This window comes from Passer domesticus, chromosome 25 (assembly GCF_036417665.1).
Source record: "Passer domesticus isolate bPasDom1 chromosome 25, bPasDom1.hap1, whole genome shotgun sequence".
Classification (NCBI taxonomy): Eukaryota; Metazoa; Chordata; class Aves; order Passeriformes; family Passeridae; genus Passer; species Passer domesticus.
The window spans coordinates 5,664,894-5,688,835 of record NC_087498.1 but is presented as its reverse complement, the minus strand read 5'-3'; the positions used below and the strand labels follow the sequence as shown (position 1 = coordinate 5,688,835).

General features: G+C 54.5%; 1 protein-coding gene across 4 annotated transcripts in view; it reads left to right on the top strand.

Annotated features, from left to right (window-relative positions):
* The window catches only part of PLXNA2 (plexin A2), a 132,629-nt gene that overhangs the window by 14,123 nt on the left and 94,564 nt on the right, over nt 1–23,942 (top strand). For 3 of the 4 annotated variants that reach the window (XR_010350655.1, XM_064399207.1, XM_064399210.1), the window contains exons 2-3: nt 2,964–4,218; nt 4,632–4,814. Coding sequence is in view for 3 of the 4 variants with exons in the window: in XM_064399207.1 (XP_064255277.1) it covers nt 3,031–4,218; nt 4,632–4,814 (1,371 nt within the window). In the remaining variant the exon portion in view is untranslated. Of the gene's footprint in view, nt 1–2,915; nt 4,219–4,631; nt 4,815–23,942 lie in introns of all 4 variants that reach the window. The other variant, XM_064399208.1, reaches the window with a different exon arrangement.

Below are 23,942 nucleotides of genomic sequence, written 5' to 3'. Positions count from 1 at the left end.
GCTTCTGGGGCTGGGAGGGTGGGGATGGGGGTCAGTGCAGGTTCTGGGGTCAGTGAGGCACTGGGGATGTTTGCTGTGTCCTGGAGGTGCTGGGGCGCACCCAGAGGGGTGAAATAGCCCAGGACACAGGAGCTGAGTGTAAATCACTGCTCACCAGAGCAACCCCACCCCCAAAGAAAAGCCCCCTCACCACCAGGCAAACACAGCTGCCACTCTGGTGACATCAGAATTGTGCCTTTGAGTCGTCATTTGCCACAGGAGATTCTCTTGTTGTTTTGGCTTTTTTTTTTTTTTTTTTTTTTTTTTTTTTTTTTTTTTTTGGGTCTGCACAAAATGCCACTAATGACAAACTGTGGTGCCCGTGAGTGAGTGACAGCTGAAATGAGAGAAATTACTAATGGTGCCTCCTGAAGCCCTGTCGCATGGAGATTAAATGAGCCCTTTTTTCTTCCCCCCTCAATGAGAATCATGGGCATTTGAATAATAATATTATAGTCTCCATTAGGATGACAGTGGGGGAAAAAATCGGCTCAGACCTGTGATTATTCCTTCAATCTAATAATTATTTAAATACCAGATAACTCCTTTCAGCCTAATTGAGGCCTTTCAGCTGCTTGGGTTTATATTGTGTCCCTGAATTTACTCTCGCTTTCACCTTGCGTTACTAATAGCTGCAGATTGCTTCTGAGGCTGTATTTTAAAACTCTCTTCAGAAAAAAAAAAAAAAAAAGAAAGAGAGGGAAAATTAATGATCAAATGGTATTAAGGATCAGAGTTAAAATCACCCATTCTGCTGGTGTTTAACTCCCCAGGTGTTTGGCCTCCTCCACAGGGATGGTTTGGGTTGGAAGGGACATTAAAGCTCTTCCAGTGCCACCCCCTGCCGTGGGCAGGGACAGCCTCCACCATCCCACGTCGCTGCAAACCCCGTCCAGCCTGGCCTTGGACACTGCAGGGATGTGGCACCAACAGCTGCCAACCTCTCCCTGCTCTTTGAGCCAAGAATTCCTCCCCAAAATCCCTCACAGGGATTTGCTGTCGGCACTGCTGAGCTCTGCTCAACCCCGCACCCTCACCTCGTCCCCCAGCCCTGGGGACAGGAGCTGCCCCAGGGTGACAGGGACAAGGGAGGGCTGGGGAGGATGGCAGCCCATGCAGGTCTGTCATGTTCAGATCTGTTTGGGAGGCAGATTCTCCTTCCTGGATGGTCTCTGTTGCCGTTGGCAGTGGCTGTTTGTGAGTACCTGAGAGGCAGAGCAGCCAGGCTGCTCACAGCTCTGCTGCCCCTCGTGCTGGGCTTGGGCTGGAAACTGCTGAGAAACACCCAAAACTGCTGTGGAACCACACACCCATGTGTGTAAAGTTCAATTGTTTAAATCCATTCATTTCTAGCCTGCACTCTCCTTGTCTCACTTTGCAATTTCTAGCCTGCACTCTCCTGCACTCACTTTGTCTCACTTTACAACTTTTTAAGAACTGGAAGATGCTGAGCAGGAAAATTGTGTGTGCAGGGCTCTCCAGCAGGGCCTCAGTGTGTTTTGGGGCTCCCTTTGAACCTGAGGAGCATGTCCCAGGACTTGGGGCACTGAGGGGGTGCAGGCAAAGCTGCTGTGATCAGATGTCAGTGCCCAAATTGTCACCAGCACGGAAAGGACACTCCCAGATCCTTTGGAAAGATCCTGGCTCAGGGAATGGTGTGGGGTGCTCGCTCAGAAATGTGGGGAGAGCCTGGTGCTGCCGTGGCTGTGGGAGGGCAGCAGGAGCAGCTTCCCTGTGCCCAGCACACCCCGAGGGTGCCAGGGGCCGTGTCCGTCCCAGGACGGACAAACTGCCGCCGCCAAGGTGGGCATGCCGAGCCTGGCAGCGAGAGGGAAGCAGCTGGGGAAGTGTCAGCCTGAGCAGAATGACAAAGCCACCCGGGCTGCCTCTCCTGTCTCCTGTCAGAGGCAGCGCAGGGACAGAGCTCCTTTGTCACCTCTCAGGAACTGCTCCCGGCTAGAGAGCGGCTGCTCGGTGACACCCGCAGCCCAGGGCGCCTCTGCAGCGCTGCAATTATTGTAAATTTAAATAAACCAAAGCAGCAGCAGGGGCTCAGAGCTGCAGAGGGCAGGGGTGTGTGGGACACGGTGGGTGCAGAGTGGGGCCTCATCCTCAGCCTCCTCCCAGGGCTGGGGTGACCCCGAGGTGAGGGAGGATGCTCTGAAGTGGTTCCTTTGCCTTTCCTGGAGCACGTAAGGAATGCAGAATTTGGGATAAAGGAGAACTTTGTGGTGGTTCTGTCAGACACCTCCGTGGTCAGGTCAAGCAAGCTGCTCTAGCCTGGTGGTCTCTCCCCTGCTGGCAGGGTTTGGTGGCTGCTCTCACCCTGTGCTCCCACCTTGGTGGCAGCTGCTTTTTGGCAGGAAAGTACCTTGTGAAGGAGCTCCTGCCTAAAAAGCACCTGCTTGAGAGGCACTTCTGGCTCTGGGGAGGGTCTGAAGGGAGATGTCAGAGCCTCCAGTGTGTGTGCTCAATGAACTTGCCTGCATGAAGCTTCTTCCTCAGGTTCCCAAATTAAATCAGAGAGGGTTTAAAGGTAAAGAACAGCTCTTACTTCCTCTGCTGCTTCCAGCAACACACCCTGCAGGAGACATCCTTTCAGCCAAGATTGCAGATGGGTGGTTGGGGCTGAGAGCCACAGGCTTTGTCTTGGGCTGGAGCTGATTCTCCCCTCCCCGTCTGAGCAGAGCGTGTTCTAAACAGCCAAACCCCACCACAAATTAAGATGCAGGGGCTGAAACAAGTGGCAAAGCACCAAGCCTGAACTGCTCTCCACTAAGTTGTGGACTCGCTTAATTCTCGTTGTGCTTAGAGACATCCTCCCTTTATCTCAAGGACTGTGTAATTAGAAAGCCTCCTTTGAATTTTATCTGCAGGGCACACGGGATCTAATCCTTCGCTCTGGGTGGTTCTTGTCTCCACAGAACCATGTGAGGGACATTGCCGGGGCTCAGGACACGCGCGGGGGACACGGAGCTTGCCTTTCCCAGGATGGATCAGAGGAGGAGCTGGCCTCGGGTACTGGACTCTGATGGCTGCTCAGTGGCTCTGCTCTGCCTCTTCCTGGCATCGCTCTCCCGGAACGTGTCCAGCAATGCCTTGTTCAACACTTTCCACTCGGAGAACCGGGACTGGACGTTCAACCACCTGACGGTGCACCGGGGCACGGGCGCCGTCTACGTGGGGGCCATCAACAGGGTGTACAAGCTTTCGGGGAACCTGACCATTCTGGTGGCTCACAAAACCGGCCCCGAGGAGGACAACAAATCCTGCTACCCTCCCCTCATCGTGCAGCCCTGCAGCGAGGTCCTGACGCTCACCAACAACGTCAACAAGCTGCTCATCATCGACTACTCCGAGAACCGGCTGCTGGCCTGCGGCAGCCTCTACCAGGGCGTTTGCAAGCTGCTGCGCCTCGACGACCTCTTCATCCTGGTGGAGCCCTCGCACAAGAAGGAGCATTACCTCTCCAGCGTCAACAAAACGGGCACCATGTACGGGGTGATCGTGCGCTCCGAGGGCGAGGACGGGAAGCTCTTCATCGGCACGGCGGTGGATGGCAAGCAGGATTACTTCCCCACCCTGTCCAGCCGCAAGCTGCCCCGCGACCCGGAGTCGTCGGCGATGCTGGATTACGAGCTCCACAGTGACTTTGTCTCGTCCCTCATCAAAATCCCCTCGGACACGCTGGCCCTGGTTTCGCACTTTGACATTTTTTACATCTACGGCTTCGCCAGCGGTAACTTCGTCTATTTTCTGACGGTGCAGCCCGAGACACCCGAGGGCGTCTCCATCAACTCCGCCAGCGACCTCTTCTACACCTCGCGCATCGTCCGCCTGTGCAAGGACGACCCCAAGTTCCACTCATACGTGTCCCTGCCCTTCGGCTGCGTCAAGGGCGACACGGAGTACCGGCTGCTGCAGGCTGCCTACCTGTCCAAGCCGGGCCAGGTGCTGGCCAGGGCCCTCAACATCACGGCAGAGGAGGACGTGCTCTTTGCCATCTTCTCCAAGGGGCAGAAGCAGTACCACCACCCGCCCGACGACTCCGCGCTCTGCGCCTTCCCCATCCGCACCGTCAACGCCCACATCAAGGAGCGCCTGCAGTCCTGCTACCAGGGCGAGGGCAACCTGGAGCTCAACTGGCTGCTGGGCAAGGATGTGCAGTGCACCAAAGCGGTAAGGGTGTGCTGGGTGTTGGCTGTGGGAGCCCTCCAGAGCCGGGTTCAGTCCCTGCCCCCATGGAACACAAGTTTGCAGAGTAGGATCGGTCTGTGCCTCGCTTTCCCTAAATTCAGAGCACTCTTCCCCTTTAATCCATGCTGTCACCCTACAGTGTGATGACAATGAGGGAAGGGATGGTGTTAAAGCAGGATAAAGGTGTGCAGCTTCCTGGGAGTCTTTGTCACTCCCAGCCTGGGCTCTGGAAGCTGCAGGAGCCCTGGGGAAGGTGGCTGGAGCTGGCAGGGGGTGGCACATTGGTGGCCCCCACCCTGCTGCCAGCACCGCCAGCTCCCTCCACACCACCCAAGTGTGTGGGACCACTCTGGGCTCTGCGTCACTCACAGCTGCCCCAAACCTTGTCTTTCCAGCCAGTCCCCATCGATGACAACTTCTGTGGGCTGGACATCAACCAGCCCCTGGGGGGCTCGGTGCCCGTGGAGGGGGTGACGCTCTTCACCTCCAGCCGCGACCGCATGACCTCCGTGGCCTCCTACGTCTACAACGGCTACAGCGTGGTCTTCGTGGGCACCAAGACGGGCAGGCTGAAGAAGGTAAGGCCTCTCCATGGCTGTGGAGAGCCGGGAGCTGGGTTTGTCTCTCTCGGGACGCTCTGACGCGCCTCACTGCCGCTGCATCTTACGGGCGTTCCCCAGCGGGAAACTGGGAGTGAAGCAGGACTGGGAATGGCAGGTTTGGGTCACAGCCTGGTGTTGGAGAGGCAGAGCTCAGCTCTCAGTGTTGTTGGTGTGGTTTGTTGTTGGAGTTTTGGGGAAGGTGAAGTTGAAGCTGCTGCAGGACGGTCCTGGGAAAGGAACCAAAGGAGGTCGGATGGAAATCTTGCAATAGTTTTGTTTCCCAGCAATCCTTCTGCAACTGGTTTAGAAGAGTGTGAGTTACAAAGCCTTTGGAACTGCTGGTGCCGGCAGGATTTTGGAGAGACAGGAATGGGTTAATGTGGCTGCTTTTGGAAGCAAGCCTCAGGGCAGAGTCCTGCTGCCTGCCTGTGCCTCTTCCCTCCTGCTGGATGATTGATCAGCCCTGGAACATTCCTTGTCCTCCATCACAAACTCTGAGGGGGGGTTGGTGGGGCTCACCTGAGAGTCACAGAACGTTTCTGGGTTGGAAGGGACCTGGGCAAGGACACCTTCCACTACCCCGGGCTGCTTCAAGCCCTGTCCAACCTGACCTTGAGTGACTTTTAGGCCTTTGAAGTCCAGCTGGGATTTTGCCACTTCTGAGTCACAAAATCACAGAATATTCTGAGTTGGAAGGGAACTCTGAGGACTTCTGCATTTAAAATAAGTTTGGAAGCGGCCTTGGGGTGTAAACAGAGGTGTGTGAGAGCCCTTGCTGGCCTTTGGAGCTGGAGCTGCAGCTGGAAGCCAGCTCAGCAGAGGGTCTGATCCAGCTCCAGCAAAAACAGCCTTGGAGCTGCTGCTCTGGCAAGCTGAGACCCTTCCAATTAACCTCAGCTCTAAATGACAGCATTAGGTGAACCTGCTAAACGCAGCCCCTGCTCCTTCATGCCAGGGAAAGAGTTAACAAATGTAATCAACAGCAGGCTGTTAATTTTTTGAGTCCTTAAGCAGCAGGGAATTTCTTCCTCATCTATCCAGGAAGATACAAGGACAGGCAGATACTACACTTGAATGTCTGCATCATTTTAATTACATCAGTTCATTAATATTCATTCAGCACTTTACAAGTGCTGAGTAGTAGTAAATTAGGTGCCTCCCTGGTGCCTCTCGAGTGTCAGTGGGGCAATTTTGAACGTGGGGGAGAGGGAGCTTGTAAAGCAGAGCTCTTCCCTGCTTCCTCTGCCGTGGCTCAGAGGAGAGCCGGGGTTTTTTTAGCTAAATGGAGGAAGAGAAACCCTCAGCACATCCCAAATGCTTGTGCCAAGCCCGGAGCTGGGGATGCAGCCCGGTGCTCGCTGTGGGCAGGGTCTGGGGACAGGGGAGGCTCCTCTTCCAGAGGCAGCAGCAGCCAAGAGCCCGTGCCTGCACACGAGGTATTTACGGGCTTGTTCCATGAATTATGGAGGATTACAGAAGCAGCAGTCTCTCCAGCAGGGTTTAATTCCTGGTGCTAGTCTACACTGAACGCTTTCTGATGCAAAGTTAATCTATTCATGCTCCTCCGACCAGAGGGAGGGCTGTGCAATCCTTCACCTGCAATCCTTCATCTGTTGGATGAAAATTGGCCCATCTCTGAAGCAAATTCATCCCAGACATTCACTACAGTCAGATTTTCATGGCATCTGCCCTTATTTAACAGCAGAGCTGCCTGCAGCTGGGGGGATCCATGTCCCCTGTAATTAACTGGAACAATCCTGGTCCCGTCCTCCCCTGTGTGGGGCTGGGGATGCTGTTCCCTCTCTCCCAGCTCTGTCTACACCTTTAGCAGATTTTCCCTCCTTTGACACAGTGGGATTGTCTTTTCCATGGCCCGAGGGAGCCCAGGTGAGGCGTAGGAAGCAGCTCTGCACCGAGCTGAGGGGCTCTGGCTGCAGAGGAGGGAAGTTAACAGGTTGTCTCTGGATTTTGTGCCTGTTCCAAGATAACCAGACATGTCTCGAAGTCAGCGAGTGCTCAGGATGCTCAGGACTCTCCTTATCTCTCCTTGCCCATCTGTGAAATGATGGTGGAAACGTTCAGCAGCTCTGTGAGTGCCAGAGCTTTGTGCAGACGCCTTTTCCACCTGATCTCCTCCTTGTCCTCCTCAGATCTACCCACACAATTAATGTCTGAAAGCTTTGTCACACCTATTCCCTCGCCCACAGCTGTTGATTTCCTTTGGAAACAAGCTGCTGGCTCCGTCTGGGCTTTCAGGGAAAGCATTTTTGTAGCTGGAGGAAAGTCAGGGAGATGGCTCTGAAATATTTCAAATTTGCCTGTGCTCCCCCAGTGAGGATTCTTACTGGAAACACTGGGATATCCCTCTGGTGTCCTCCTGCCTTCAGCTCTTCACCTCACTGCTCCTGCCACATTCCCAGCTCCTGCTGGTTCTGCTGCCCAGGAATTGTCTCCGAGAGGGTGAAAAGCAAATGCTGCTGATGCTGGGGCCCTTTGGCCCAGGCACAGGTAGAGGGATGAAATTCTCCCTCCTGCTCCCTTCCAAAGCACCTCAGCCTCCCGCCTGTGGCAGGAAGGGGAAAGGGGCCCATGCTGGAGACACAACCATCCAGAATCGGGGATTCCTCCAACAAAACCATTTCCATCAAGCAAAACGAGAAGGGACATTAATGCAACAGTTAAGAGCAACTAAGTGCTGGGGGAGATGTGTCAGCTTGCTTGTTCTGTTTATGGGCTTCATGGAATTCTATCAATATTGATGTGTGATGCCTTTGATTTTGACACTAATCATTGCCATGAATTAAATTTGCAGCCATATAATTAGAACTGCTATTAATAGGGCCTCAAGCTAAGCACTGCTGTGCTAGTTGGCTTTTTCCTGATGGAAAACGGCATCCACGGAACTCGGCTCATGTGGTGAGCCTGATGTGGAAATTGCACTGGCTGTGCTTAGAGGGGCTCCTCTGGGAGGCAGGTTCATGGGGAGGGTCTGGCTCTGAGGTTTCCCAGGAAATCCTACTAGATCTTCCCTTCAACTTCCCAGTGGTTTGCTGCTCTTGGGATCCACAGCCTCAGTGGGAGAGAGGAGGATTGCAGGGAGAAAAGAGCAGCGTGCAGGGCTGTTATTGCTGTGTTTCCATTCCATCTCCCTTCCCCGTGGCAATCCTCCCGTTTGTTGCCCTGCCCCAGCAGAGCTGTGGCAGCCCCGTGTCCCTCCCTGTGCATGCCTGGTTCCATCTCATCAGCCTGAGCCCAGTGCCTGGGATGGCAGCAAGGCTCACCACTAAAAATCAATCTTGTATTTCATCCCGAGAGGTCTGTTTCTTATTAGGTCTAATAAATCAGTGAAGTGCCCTTCATTCAGCTTGTCAATGCAGGACATTGTTTGTGATCAAGAATAAATAAATGTCTCTGCTCTGTCTGCCAGTCGCCATCTAGGTATTATTTTTCCATCACGCTGTTTATGCTGGCTGTAGGAAAAATGCAGTTCCTGCAGCCTTGCCTGCCTTCCCACGGGCTGGGAGTGCTCCTGGGTGGTAGAGGCGAGGGAAAAGCTGGAACAGTGATGTTGTACCTGGGCTTCACCCAGCGCTGAGATTCTCAGTGCTGATAAGGTTTTAATTTGTGTGCTTGGAGATGTGGAGGTGTTGCAGTGCTGCAGGCAAGGGCCCAGGTGTGGTTATTTCAGGTGCCCTGAGGTGAAGGAAAAAGGGTGAGAATGACATCACCCCCAGTTCTCCTGGAAAAGGGGTGTCACTGCTGCCCTGGCCACGTGTGACACTGTCCCAGGGGCAGCCGGACGTGGCTGGAATCCATCCCGGGCGTGACAGAGCTGCTCAGTCTGCCTGCAGGAGTGGCACAGAGAAATGCACCGTGCTGGGACTCTGTTCGTGCTGGGAACACCCTCCTGTCACCTGCAGAATTCCTGAACTCTGTCCTTGCTCCTCCACTGCTCCAAGGGACAGCCACGAGCGACTGGGTTGCGCCGCCAGAGGAACGCAGAACTTTTAAGTGCCTTGTTACATCTTGGGACGTGAGAGTTTTATTCAGCTTGGCTGATTTCATTTGTTCCATTAGTGGGAATAAAGCAGCTCTTTCACAATGAAATATATATGTCCGGACCTGTCCTGAGATGACTTCATTTTATGGGTGCTTATCTCATCCCGGTGATTTATCCTTCGTTATCACCCCCAACACTTCAGGAAAAACTCGGTTGCATCAGCCTGTGGAGAAGCCAAGAGGACAGCAGGCTGTTATTGAGCAGATGAAAATCATCCATTTGCAGGCGCCTTCCCGAGGATTTGTCTGGTTTTAGCTGCAGGTTGGGAGGTCAGGGGCTCTGCTGGCTCCGTGCTCAATCCATCACCCTCGGAGCGCAGATCCCAGCAGAGGTGGGAGAGGGCAGATGGTTCTTGTTTGGCTGAAAAAGTTGTTTAATTGAAAGGTCTGAGAAAAAAAAGGCTGATTTTTGCCCAGTGATGTGAAATAAGGGGGTGTTTGTTCAGTACTGTACTTGCTGCTGTGGTTGGAGGAGCTGGGATTTATTTTCCCCCTAAACAAGGATTTTCCAGCCTCAGAAAGTAATTCCCCTTTGCTTCATCTGTGCTGAAAAGCGTCCCCAGAATGCCCCAAAGCCCCTCACATTTATTATTTTTCATAGCCAGAAGTTGGAATCTTATTAATTGGGATTTGTGCAAGGGAATAGGAAAAGTGCTGGGAGCCAGAGGAGAGCACTGGGGGCGTTTGGGGCTGGAGATGGGGCAGAGCTGCCAGCTCCCTCCTGACTGTGGCTCTGAGCACTCAGGAATGTCCCTGCCACCTCTTCATGGCATGAAATTGGCCTCTCTTCTCCCAGCATCCCTTCCCTGGTCTGGGATCTGGCGCCTGCCAGAGCCAGGCACGTCAGAAGAAAGCCAGGAGTTGGCAGATATTTTTATGGCTGCTGGAGAGGGAAGGGACAGGTGTTCAGGAAGTGCTGGGGATGTGAAATGGAGCCAGGTGAGCTCGGAGGCTGCTTTAATCTCATTCCTTGGCTCAGGAGATGGGGATGACTCTGGGTTTTTATGCAGGTTCAGGCACCTTGAAAAATCAACTGGAAATTTTGGAGGGCAGCGATTGCTTTTGGTTCAGCTCTAAATCAAGTGGGGCTAGTGAGGCTGCGAGTGCTGAGCAGCCTTACCCATGGAATCCATCCTGCCTGGAATCCATCCTGCCTGGAATCATGGCTTGGAAGGGACCTTCAAAGGCTCTGCAATGAGCAGGGACACCTTGAGCCAGAGCAGGCTGCTCAGCACCCCATCCAAACAGAGTTTTCGTCTTGAATTTCGCAGATAATTCATCCCCACACCTTCTCTCACAGCCATTATCTCCCTTATGAGCATCAAGTGAGGCAGAAGTTATTCCTCCTCCGTTTCACGACGTTTTTCCTCAAGTTCAATAATGAATTTCTACTTGAAATGATCTTGGTGAAAAATACCACGAAGTTCCAAGCCCTTTGGTGAACTCCTGGTGGTTTTCCTGCCTGTCCCTGCTCTCCTTGGAGTGTGGAGCTGGAGGAGCTGCTCTGGATTTGTTGGGTTTGGGGGTAGGGCACTGTCAGACTCCTGCCTTTCCACTCACGAGTCAAGAAGTTCATGCTTTCTTTACTATAAACATATTTTTTCTGCAGGCTTTTAAAATCCTCAGAGGTCAAAACAACACAGGTTTTGGTCCATTTGTGAGATCTTAAATCCCTGGGTGGCAAGAAACACTGTGAGAAGCCGGGGCTATGTTGCTTCTCTAAATGCCTCCTCGAGGCAGTAAAAACAAATGTGGAAACCACAAATGTGCCGGGAGAGACGGGGGAATGTGCAGGGAGAGTCCTGGGCGCTGCCACAGCCCTGAGCTGCTGCTGCTGCTGTGAAAAGGTTGGGATTTAGGGATTTGAGGTGCCCTGGAGGAGCAGCACGGCCGCGGTTTGAGGTGGGCACGGCTGCAGGCTTTCCCCTGGGTGTCTGACGATGCTGCCTTGAGCATTCCCTCCATCCGCCGATGGAGCTTACAGCTCGCCGTGCCAGGGTGCCTCGGGCAGTGAAACCCGCCGGCTTTGGGGCGGATCCATCGCGGAGCATCCCCGCTATTTTCGGCCGGCTCCGCAGCCTTACCCCGCTCTGACCGGGGGCTCCACACCTCCCCCTGCCTTTTACGAGCCTCTTCCCATTCCTGCCGAGCTGCCGGGGTGGGCAGAAGCCTGCCTTTCCTTCGGGCAGCTCCCTGCAGGCAGCCCAGCTGGGAACAGGGGAGGCAGAGACAGCCCTGCCTGCTGTGGGGTGCACCAGAATCCTCCGGAGATGTGCAAGGGCTTTCCTGGCTGTGCCCTGGGGAAAAAACCCAGCAAAACCCTCAGCCTGAGCTGTGCCCGGGGTGTGACCACGGCTGCCATCCCCACGGGGTGAGGGAGAGGCCCCCAGTCCCTCCCAGTTCGTACTGGGGAGCCTGCCAGGAGGGTTCAGGACTGCGATTCCTTGGCCAGGGAGGCAGAGGGGGAGCACGGGCAGCAGCAGGGCAAGGCTGCAGTACTTAGCAAGAGGCTTTGTCAGCAATTGTCCCTGCACCTCTGCTGCCCCTCGCTCCTGAATCAAACACACCCGAGCACAGGACAGGGATGTGAGGGCACTGAAAGTGAGTGTACACATCACACAGCCCCGCTCCTCCAAGCACGGGGAGGGGCTGCTTTGGGTTAGCTGCTGAATTATTGATTGTGTGCCGGGCTTTAATCTCACAAACCTGCCTGCAGGCCTCGGGCACGCCAGCCCGAGCATCCCGGGGATGGCAGCAGCACTTCCCATGGCACGGGGCACAGTTTGTATTATTTGCCCTTGATTTGAGGGGAGTTTGGCCACCCCGGAGTGGGGATTGCCAGGAAATGCAGCAGGAACGGGGCAAACAGCACCTGACACCAGGTTTGGGGACAGCAAGGCAGCTCAGGGTTTGCTTGAGAAAACAAACAAGTTTCATGTTTTCAAGAGCGCTGTGCCGAGGCTGGCTTGTTCAGAGCCCTGTGATCAGAGGCAGCAGAGCCCAGGTCCAGCAGGAGCTCTGCCATTCCTCCAGGAGCATTAAAGAGCAGCCGATGCCTTCTGGAAACTGTTGATAAAGCTCTCTTTTTTAGAATCATTTCTGCTTCTCTAGCACAAATGTACTATTTCTTGTTTGGATGTGTTGCTTTCTTCATTCACTTTTATTACTGGGGACATTTACATGAAAACAGCTTTTTTTTCTTTTTTTTTTCTGCTCTCGCAGCACATTTCCCAATTGCAGCTGCATGGAAAGGGATCTCCACCTTCCCTGGGAATGGGAGTGGGATGGGATGGGGATGGGGAATGGGAAAAGGGAAATGGGAATGGGACTGGGAAATGGGGAATGGGGAATGGGGATGGAATGGGGATGGGAATGGGGAATGAGGATGGGGATGGGGCTGCCCTCTCTGCTGGGGATGGCTGCCAGGCTCTGGGGTGGGATGGGGATTGGGATGGTTTCTCTCCACGTAGGGCTCCAGAGGGGCTGTTCCAGCTCACTCCTGGCTCTCTGCTCTCTTGACCCACCTTGTGGGCTTGGGGGGATGCTGAGTGCTGCCCTCCTCTCCCAGATTATTTGTTCCTTCCCTGCAGAGAGAGGCTGGTGTGGAACCCTCCAGCGGGCAGGAATCCTCCCAGGGCTTCCCAAAGCCTGGCTGTGGAGCAGTTTGGGAAGGGAGAGCTAATGGATGTGTCTGGCAGATAGAGAGTGCAGCGATAATGAAAATTACAGGGAAAAGCCCAAAGGCTGCTGCTCAGGGCAGAGTGATGACATCAGCACTGTGGGATGATGGATTTATCCACTCCAGCCCCTGCTTGGGAAGAGGCAGCAGCAGCCAAACTCCCCCCTCCCGCTGAGAGGGCACCTGGAGAGAACCTGCAGGACCTTCCCTGGCTGTGTCTGCCTGCCTGGGCCCTGCAGACGGGCCCTGGGAGCTCCAGATGTGTGAAGCACATCTCTCATTTCCTCTCGCTCCATTTCTGCTGCAGCTCTGCTCTGGGGGTTGGCATTCTGCTGGGGTTTTTTTTGTTTTTTTTTGCTGGCACCTTGAGAACCTTGGGATAAGCCCAAAAAAAAAAGGGAGGAAAGCTTCAGGAGAGAGGAGTTGTGCTGGCTGTGGGGTGGGGGACACCCTGCTCTGTCCCCACGAGCCCTCTCTGCACTGCCCTGGCCCAGCTCAGCTCCCCCACCCCTGCCAGGAGCTCTGGAGCTGCTGATTCATGGAACCAGACACTTGGTGAGGTGAAATTCCTCCCCTGTGTGCTTCCTTCACCCCTGACCCCACTCCATTCCTTCCTCCTGACCCCTGAATTTCAAACCTGACCTTTGGTATTGGGGGGGAGGCACTGCCATGGGCACAGAGCTCTGCACCTGCCCTGGCACTGCCGTGGGCACAGAGCTCTGCACCCTGGCACTGCCATCCCTCAGGAGGGGATGGGGAGGCTGGGAGTGCTCAGTGGCCCTGGCAGGTCGAGCTCTTTAAGGGAAGCTGCCTCCCCAATCCCCCTGCAGGTGCTGGCCCCCGCCCCACAAGGGCTCTGAGTGAATGGGGAGGCAGTAAATGTGCCCAGCTCCCGATTTATTCCTTCATTAGGTACTGAAATGCATTCTGCTGCACAGGATGCTGCTGTCAGGGAGCCTGCTGCTGTTTGTCTCTGTGGGATAAAGGTGGGGGCTCCCAAAACCCCCAGAGCCAGCGTGGGTTGGGCAGGGGGAGCAGGAATGGGCTGGGGAAGGGGCTCTGCACGGGGGGGGGGGGGTTATGGGAGGGAACCCCAGCAGAGGGGTGAGCAGGAGGGGCTGCAGAGACTGCAGGGATGGGCACATCCACACTGGGATGGTCCCAAATCCCCTGGCTGGGCTGGGCTGGGCTGGGCTGGGCTCACGTGCCACAGGCAGCAGTGGCAGTGCCAGGACCAGCAGTGACAGTGCCAGGACCAGCAGTGGCAGTGCCAGGACCAGCAGTGGCAGTGCCAGGACCAGCAGTGACAGTGCCAGGACCAGCAGTGACAGTGCCAGGACCAGCAGTGGCAGTGCCAGGACCAGCAGCCATGGCTCTTTGGGCACCCCACACAACCCAGGGTGTGTGACAGAAGGGATGGGCCCCACAGGCCCCTGTGTGGGACCCATGTCCTGCAACTCCTGAAAATGTTCACCATCCCAGGGCGGAACATTTTCGGGAGCTGCAGGAAAAGCTCTGAAACTGTGCAGTCATGGCACCAGACAGCTCCGGGAAGAGCCGAGGAACTAAAATTAGCAGGAGTGCCCCAGGCAGAGGCCACCTGGGGCTTTGTTTCATTTCGCTCTCAACTTTCATCTCTTTTATTTATAATTTGTGGCTGATTGATTTTTACCTTTTTTTTCCCCCTTCCCCTCCTTTGAAAACGAGGAGCTTTGCTGGCTCATGATGTGCACTCCCTGCACTCCCAAGGGTGGCACTGCCTCTGCTGCCCAGTTCTGCCTCTGCCTCCCCCGAGCACTGGCAGCAGTGGTGGGGAGCAGGGATGGGGAATGGGGAGCAGGGATGGGGAATGGGGAGCAGGGATGGGGAATGGGGAGCAGGGATGGGAGCAGGGATGGTGCCAGTGCCAATCAGCCTCCCCAGGGCTCAGGGTAACTCAGATTTCAGCCCTCAGCTTTGGGCAGTTGGGGATCAGGAGCTGCTTTCACCCCTGGGAACAGCTCAGCAAACGAAATATTCATGTGAAAGCAGCGTGTGCTTTAAAAGCCCAGAAAATCCAGCGCCTTCCCCTGAACCATTGTTCTCTCCTGCCGTGTCTCTGGCTAAATTAAGACTTTCTTAGAAATGCACAGGTTAAAAGTTTAAAAGCTTAAGGTTTCATTCATAATTCACATATCAATGAGGCTTTGATTGCTGGCAGGAGCAGCCTGCAGTGAATGCTGATGGGGGAGCCAGCACCTCCGAGCCTCCCCTGTCCCTTCCAGGAGCAGAGCAGAGGCTCCTGGGGGAGCCAAACCTCCAAACCTCCCCTTCTGGGTCACTGCTCTGAGTCTGACCCAGCTCAGCCACTGCCAGCAGTCCTGAAGGTCTGATGGTGCTCAGGGCCCTGTGACAAAGGAGTCACCTGGTCCTGTCCCCAGCCAGGCACATCCCATCCCATCCCATCCCATCCCATCCCATCCCATCCCATCCCATCCCATCCCATCCCATCCCATCCATCCCATCCCATCCATCCCATCCCATCCCATCCCATCCCATCCCATCCATCCCATCCCATCCCATCCCATCCCATCCCATCCCATCCCATCCCATCCCATCCCATCCCATCCCATCCCATCCCATCCCAGGCAGGCCCAGAGCTGCAGGAACACCACTCCTGGCATGATCCCCCAGGAGCAGCACAGCTCCTCTGTGTGTCCGTGGCTCTGTCCCTGCCCCAGGGAGGGAGGCAGGGCCGTTCCCGGGTGCTGGGGACAGGGGACAGGGATGTGTGGCCAGTTCGGGGAGGAGGCTGTGACTCAGAACACATTAGTATTGCTGCCTGCAGCTCCCCTGCCTCCAGCAGCTCCTGGCAGTGGGTGGCTGCAGCTTTTTTCCCTCAATTCCACCCCAAACCTGTTTCAGATTAAAAACAAACGCTGTTGCAGATCAGTCTGTCAGTCACTCTAGACATAATCTCCCAAAATAATCTTTTGCCAGCCCTCTCCTCCCCCAAGATGGGCAATAATTGTTTCAAGACATGTCAGCCTTTGTTTAAAATGAGGTTTGTGTTTTCCTGAGGCTCATTCTTGGAAGGGGAAGCAAAGAGGTGCTGAGCAAGGCCTGGCTGCAGGGAGAGCTGCTGGGGACAGAGGAGAGGCTGATGTGGCAGCCCTGAGGTGCTGGGGACAATTTTCTGCAGGGCTGGGACACCAGGGCAGGCTCAGGGCAGCTCCAAAGCAGAGCAGAGGGATCTGCTTTGCCCTGCTGCTGCCCAAACAACAGTCAGAGCTGGAAAATAATCCCTCGCAGTGGTTCTCACACCCCTGGACTCGGTGCTAGCCCAGCTCAGCTCCCTGCAGGGAGATGTGGGCAGTGCCCAGGGGCTCCTCCTGTGCCATGGGCTCATCTGTGCTCTTGGTTCCTTTGCTCTGTGCAGAGTCAAGGCTCAGGGGCTGCCCCACTCTGCTCCCCTGAGCCCTGGGAGCACTGGAGATGCCTTTTGGGAATGCATTGCCCAAAAAAATAACCTTTTTTTTTTTATGTGAGCGCTGCTATGGCAAAGGGGGATTTTAAAGGGAATCAAATGCCAGAACTTTAAAGGAGTTTTAATCCAGCTATGAGAGGTAAAAAGCAGAGCTTGCTAGCTTTGCAGCCCTGTGTTTTTGGAGGATTGCTCTCCCACATCAGCCTGTGTGTGTCCCTGGCATGGGACACATGGCCCCACGTGCCAGGCAGGTAAATGTTCCAAATGTTCCAAAAGTGCCCTGGGAGCTGCCCAGGGCTGTCGTGTTCTCACCTGGCTGATGTTGCTGGTGACAGGGAGGCTGGCGGCGCTGGGAACTGCCACCACTCCCAGCAGGAATTGGTTTGTGGGCTCTGCTGGCAGCCCGAGCAGCTGGGACACGTTGGATCACAAATGTGGTAACGGCTTATCAGGGAATTGCGGTTTGGATTGCAGCAAAATCCCAGAATGAGCAAATCCCTGCTTAATCTGGAGGGCTCTGGCAGCCTGCTGGGGTTTCTGACAGGAAAATGGAGCTGGCAGGAGTTTCGTGTGCCCTCTGGGAACTTTCTCCCAGTTCCCATCCCGTTCGGAGAACAAAGTGAAAATATTTCCTCGCTCCTTCCCTCCTTATTTCTGGGCCTCCCTGCATTTGGATTTTTCCACTCTCTCTCGTGGTGCAGAATCCCCAAAGAGGAGCAGGCAGACCCACCCCACCTGCCCAGGTTCTGCTGGCTGCTCTCTCTCCCCTGCATTATTCAGAACCACGGGGGATTGTGATTTGCATTCCTTACAGCACCGTGGGATCCTGATCCCCTCTGGGGGGAGATTACACGAGATTGCAGCGAGACTGGCAGGGAAATTGCTCCAAATTGCACCTCTCATGGCAAGGAGGCACGGAGCTGCTCCCGGGAAGGGAGGGGAGCAGGAGAGGGACAGGGAGGGGCAGGGGCTCTGTCACCCAGGGACACTCGAGGTGATGCTGTTCCCTCAGCCCTGCCCTGTGCCCCCCCAATCCCAGCTGCACCTGTTGCATTCCCCAGCAGCAGACAGCTAATTGTTTACATTTCTTCCCTGAGGCTTCTCAGCTAGAACAGGAGAAAAATCCTAGCAAAGGATTTTCCACAAAATATCATGGCTACAAAAGACGCCTTTGGGGTAAACGCAGGCTGGCTTTCAAGCAGACACTGGACATGGAGAAGCTTTTGTGTGAATGAGAACTGCCCAGGCTGTGCCAGAGGTCCTGACCCCAGCACGGCCCCCCAGATCTCTCCTCTGAGGAGGAAGGCAGCCCAGGAGCCCTGAGGGATGGAGCTGGAGCCACGCGGTGCCCCCGGCGCCTTTGGATGCAGCTGGATCAATTGTGAAAGCTTTGCCCCCTCGCTGTGTAAAACATCCAGAGCAAATGTAGAGTGACAGGAAAGGGGTCAGCGCTCTGGGTCACCACTGAGGTGCTGGAGGAGATAATCAGACCCTTTTCCTTCCAGTTCAGCGCCTGCCAAAAACACGGCAGCGCCTCACAAAAGCGCGGGGAGCAGCCAGGCGTGAGCACTCAGAGAGGCCAGCACGGGAGGAGCCCGCTGTCCCCCTGTCCCCCCTGTCCCCCTGTGCCCACCCCAGGGCCACCAGCAGCCCAGCCCTGCTCACTCTGCTCCTGGTGAGGATCTGGGCTTTGAGAGTCGGGGCGTGAAGCATGAGCGCTGCCCCCGTCACCTGGGAGGTGACAAACTTCCCTGCGAGGTGACAAACTTCCCTGGGCTGCTTTGGGAAGGGGTTTGTGCTCCCTGGGGCTCAGGGCGGGTGGAAGCAGCCAGGCTGGATTAGCACTGCTGTTAATAGACCTTGAGAGCATCCCTGCTCCATGTGGGGCTGGGAAAAGCCACAAAATGAGGTGATCTGAGAAGGCCAGACCCCACTAACCCCGCTCTAAGGGGTTTCTCTCCTAAGCTTTCCCAGGGAACATTTTGGAGTTTCTTCTGTTTAGTCCCAAATTTTCCTCCCAAACAAGGCTTTGGTGCTGATTGCATCTCCAAAAAGGCTCCCTGCCAGGGATATTTTGATAGAAAGTGTGATAAAATATAACACAGCAGATACCATCCCCCTTACAATTTATAAGGAATTTTGTAACCTGAGGGGATTCATTCTCTATCATGTTACAACACATAGTATGGATCCTGTCCTCCTGCTTGCTGTTCCTTTGCACACATAATGAACAAATCTGCTTGTATCTGAAAAAATTCTCATGGCTGGGTTTGAGCTAATCAAGTTCTCGTCTGCAGCATCTTCCCCTCACTTTGTCCCTAGATGATCTCGCAGTTATCCCGACTTTCTCAAAAGCACAAAATAAAACACTTTTTGTGAGAGCTGCAATTGCTTTTGACAACTCAATGGCTCTTTGGAATTTGGGAAACCACAAAAAAAAAAAAAAAAAAAAAAAAAAAAAAAACAAACCTCCCAGGCTCCTCAGTTCTGCTCAGATCCCTTCTCCATCCCTTCCCTGTCATTTACACCCCGTGGAGTGGGTGGGAATGGTGGGAGTGAAATGCTGGTGTAGGAGCTCGGGGATAGGTGGGGTTTGGAGGCACGCAGGCAATTTAGCAGGGATAATCAATGGGATTTGGGCATTTTGGGGAATCTGTCTTTGCTGCTCGACGGGCATTTGTGCAAATGCTCAACAGCTTGAGACGGGAGATTTGTTCCCCGCTCCCTCTCCCTGTCAGCTTTTATTTGCCTTCTGTTGCCCTCCCGCACAATCCATAAGCCCTCCTCTTTTGCATGATTGTCTCAATTTGCATTTCCAGCAGATCCACTGACATTTGGCTGGACTCTGGGTGAAACACTCCTTGAAATTAGCCCGCACGTTGAGTTTGTTCTGGGAAGATAAGAAGGGAAGTGGCAGGGGGGCCTGGGGGGAATTACACATGTGAGACTGCACTGGGAAAGGAGCACCAACAGTCAGACTGGAGGCCAGCAATATTTCTCTGGGATTTGTTTGGGAAGCAGAATTTGTCACCGTGGGCAATGGACTCATCTCCCTCACCCCACTGGCTTCCAATCCCAGCACAAGCCCGTCTGAGGAAGCCAAAGGATAAATTGTCTGCTCGCCTGCTCTGGAGTCGCTCTGTAGTGCTGGCAATGTGAGACTGAGGAGGAATTTTAATTTCATGCTGTGTAAGAAGAGTGCATGCAACAGTAGCAGCCGTATGGATTTTCATATGAATAGAGTACAGTATTCGTGACAGGGCAGCAGTGTTGTCCCGCAGGTTTGCATTCTTCTCCTTTCTTTGCTGTTCTCACATTCCCCTCGCTGTCCACCCATCCTCGCACTTGCTGAAATGGAAAGTATGTCCTTGCCAGATGGGTGTACAAAGTGACGAGCCTGTTTCTCAGTTAGATGGCAATTGGCTTCAGAGACCTTTTGTTGCTTTAATTTCTGTGCAATCCAAGTGCGAGTCTGTTTTGCTTGAGAGGGAACATTTTTTAGCCTGGTGCCTCTCTTGCTCAGCTTTGCGGGTGTCTAAGCACGAGCACTTTGAAGACAGTGGAGCCCATTAATGCTGCTCTGACTCGAGATCTCGAAAATAACAGGGCTTAAATCACTTGCTTGGAGGGGGAAAGCAGGTCCTGGGAGTGATTGATCCACAGGGATGGGTTGTGTGGGGCTGGACTGGGTGCTGCTCACCCCTTTCTCCTTCCTGGTGATCTCTTTACTCCTCACCCAAGAGCTGAAGTCACCTCAGCAGCAAAGAATTTGGTTTGTAAAACGTGTCACGCTGTGTTCGGGGGAGGTTTTGTTTTATTTGATTTTAAAAATTTGCGTGTGTTTGTTAGGGAAGGAGCCTGTAGTGATTTTTCTTGAGGCTGCTGATCTAATACATTCTGCACAGCCATAAAATATGCTTTAGATAAACTTCTCCTCCTAACATCTGCGAGGAGCACTGCTCTGCTCGTTTCCATGCTAAAGTGGTCGTTAACGCGCCGGCACATCCCGGCACGTCTGTCAAACCCAATCAGTTTTGCCAGGTAGGGCAGGTGGATAAATCTGTCTGCCTGCACACGCTGCTCTTTCTGATAGCCCTGCATGGTAGGAAAAGGCATGAATGGGGGAAATCCTCCTCCTGGCTGCCGGGGAGCTGTGTGCACGCAGCGGGAGACGAGCGCAGAATTCGCGGGATTGTCGGCGCAGAGCGAGCCTGGACCGAGCTGGGGAAACGAGGCTGGGGAAGGGGTTTGCAGCAATGCAAGAGGGTTTCTCTCCCAGCCTCGTCTGTCCCTTTGACAGCTGCTGGCAGCACGCTGAGCTGGAGCCCAGCAGGGCTGGATCTGGCTCCGTGCATTCCCTGCCAGCCAGCGGGAAGGACAGAGAAACCCGGCGGCGTCTCCAGATGGACCTGCCTGGCCATCCTCCACTGGGCTGGGCTGGGCACAGCCCCATCCACTGCCACACTGGCCCTGGATGTGTTGGATGTTGGGAAAAGTTCACTGGAAGAGTGGTCAGACATTGGAGCAGCTCCCCAGGGCCGTGGTGGAGTCACCATCCCTGGAAGTGCCCACAAAAGGAGTCGAGGTGGCACTGGGACGAGGTTTGGGCATTGGTGGCACTGGTTGAAGGTTGGGCTTGATGATCTTGGAGGTCTTTTCCAGCCTGAAGGATTCTGTGATCCACAGGAGAGGGGGGACAGCAGCTTTGGCCGTGGCCCCCACCCCGGCTAGCCCTGGTGACAGCTGTGTCCCAGCAGGAGTGGCACGCTCCAGGCAGTTGCGTTTAGTGGCTCCCTCCATGGCTCACGTTGACACAGCTGGCAAACACGTTGAAGAGTCCAGCAGCAAAGCACACCCCCAATTAATAAAATAGAGATTTTCATCTGAAATGGCTCCCTAATGGAGGGAGGAAGGAGTGAGAGTGTGTCCTGCCTGGGCACGTCCCTTCGGCCAGGGACTGAGCTCCTCCAGTGCCCCCAGACACCCAGCGAGGGGGAGCAGCCAGCAGGCACACCACCAGCTCTGAGCCCTGAAGAACAAGTGCCTGCCTGGATAATTCCAGAAAATCCCACCAGCCTCCAGGATCAGACAATTCCCACCCAAACAATCTGAGGATGGTGAACTCTCAGCCAGGTTCAACCAAATAATTCCATGTTGAATGCGGCGAGTTCCTCTGAGGGCTGGTGGGTTCCTCCCCAGGGTGATTCCAGGAGATGCTGTCATGGCCTGAGAAGGGAGAGGCTTCCCCAGGGCACCTCTGAGAGATCCCCTCACGCCCTGAGGAAGGTCAGGTTTATGCCTGGCAGGAGCTGCCTCTCCTCAGCCGGGCTTGGAGAGGCTGTTAAGAAGCAATTTCAAGTGCAGGCTGAGAGGGAAGCTAAAGTGACCAATAAAGTCTCTCTTCAGCACTTGTAGAGCCTTTGGGATGCTCTTATAAATCAAAGCCTGCAGGTAGACTCAGGTGCTGGAGCTCAGAAGCACAAACAGCATTAATGAGGCCGTGGAACATCGTCCCCACGGCGGCAGAAGCAAAGGGGAGGGGGTTTGATCTTGCAGAGCCTGTGCCTCTAATGATGGTGCAAGTCCTTCAGAAGGAAAAAAGGGACAGTCTGGGGAAAAGGACCTTCTGGGCTGGCTCGTTCCCAAAGATCCAGGAGCTGCTCATGTTGCCTGCCTGCTAATTGGAGCTGGCTGTAACTGATTCAGAAAGCGATGGCCTTAGGGAGCTGAGATTGTTGTTTGTGTTTGTCTGGGATTAAATACAGATGGAATTAAAACCAAGGGGGGGAAAACCCCCACGACAAACCCTCGATTGCAGGAGGAAGCTTTGATGGAATGAATTCCTGCTGCCGGGTCGGGGTCTCGCTGCCATTCCCAGGGAAGCACCGGGGAAACAATGAAAGGGAAGAGACAGAAAGAGAAAGCAAAAGGATGAGTGGACTCTGATGAAAGGAGTCGTATTAATAATGAAAACTGGAGGGTTTGAAGCTGCTTTAGAATGAATTTTCAAGGCACAGAGCCCCTGGGGAGCAGGTGAAGGCACAAACCACAGCACTCCAGCTGCTCAGAGCAGGACCCAGCTGCCAGCCAGGTCCTGGCAGCACAAACTGCAGGAGGAGACAGGGAAATACCTGGAGGGTTGGGCTGGCCTGGCCAGAGGCTCCAACACCAGGAAAATTGGAGTCTCACGGCTTTAGGTCACGGCCAGATTCCTTCACAGCTGAGTGCAAAGCATGACACGAGCAATAAATGATGGCAGTGACCAAGCACGAGGCCGGGGATCATCAGCAGATTCCTCTGCAGATGTGTGGGTGTGCAGGGGCTGTGCTGCTTGAAGAGGAAGGCAAGAGGGAGCTCAGCTCCCCTGACACTGAGCAGTGGCCTCGTGCACAGAGGCTGCTGTGGCTGCCAGCACTCCCTCACTGGGAAATTCTGCCCTGGAAGGTGACTTTCCGTATCAGTCCTGAGCCTTGGCTCAGTTTGCAGCTCTTGCTTTAAAAGCTTTGGGAACATTTGATACCTGGTCTCTTTTTAGTGAGAGCAATTCAAAGAACCCCCCCTTGTTGGAACTGCAGCTCCTGGGGCAGGGGATGGCAAACAGCCCCGTGGTGTCCCTCAGGTCACCTCAAAGCTCTCTGGAGGGGACTGAGCAGCTCCTTTTCCTCCCAACACCTCCCCCTGCCCCTTTCAGCACCCCTGGCACCTCTCCCTGCCTGGCTGCAGTCTCCTGCCAGGGCTCCTGAGGTTCCTGGGCCTGGCTGCACAAACACCCAGGGGATTGTGATTCCCAGCAGAATCCAGGGCAGGAATCCAGGGCTCTGCAGGGATCCAGGCTGCGAGGCTGGGGCTGTGAGAGGGCTCTGAGCTTGTTCCTCACACAAGGGGATGGTTCTGGGGTCTGCAGTGTCCCAGGCACAAAAACTCAGCCCCTACAGCAGCAGCAACCAAAACTGCCAAAACAAAGACCAAGACCCTTCTCCAAAAGCAGAAAAACCCTTTGTGACACTGCCTAGGACAAGGAATAAAATCCTCCTTGAGACACTCCAACAAACACTCCTACAATAATATCACCTCCAAACCTGTGTTTCTGGTATTGAGTCTGAAGATGAAGGTGTGACTGCTGAGAGCTGGAGGTGGCTGTAGTTTGTCACAGGTGAATTTCAGAAAGAAAACAGAAATATTTGACAGTGGCTTCAGCAGCTCAGCTCCTTGTTGCCGGGGATGGATGAAATGGTTAAGTGAAGGTGTTTCTCTCTGTGCTTTCTTGGTTTCTCTGCCTCCCTGTTGGCACACACATCCACATTCTCTGTTCCTCTCCCATCTGCTTCCCCTTCCCAAAATTCGAACATTTCTCTCTCAAAATTCTGCCTTCATGTATATGAATGAAAGAGAAAAATATCTCTGCAAGCCATGAGGGCTGGGTGCTGGGATGAATTCTGATCTGCACAAAGCCCCTCGGAGCTGTGGTGGCCTCCAGCCCTGCCTGGTTCTGGTGCTGGTGCTGAGCATCCCCACCAGGAGGTTGTTCCTCCACCAGGGTCTCAGCTGTGACCCTCAGATGCTGAATTTAGGCAGGCAGGGGTCCCAAAATCTGGGATCCCTGAGGTGGGGGTACCCCTCCAGCCCCAGCAGAGAGGGGGCTCTGGGGGAGCTGCTGGCCTTGCTCCATGCCCAGTCCCCGGGCTGTAACTGGAGCAGCATTCTGGGGAGATGAGGCCCCTGGCAGCACGGGAGGCTCCGGGGCTCTTTGGGGAAGCAGGACAGCACAGGGGGAGCCGTTCAGTGTTGAGTTACTGAGCCACACACGCAGTGTTTGCCTAACCAGCCAGACCTGAACTGCTGTTCAAACACTGCTCTGCTGCCTGACGCTGGCAATCAGGGAGCTAATTACACTGGATTA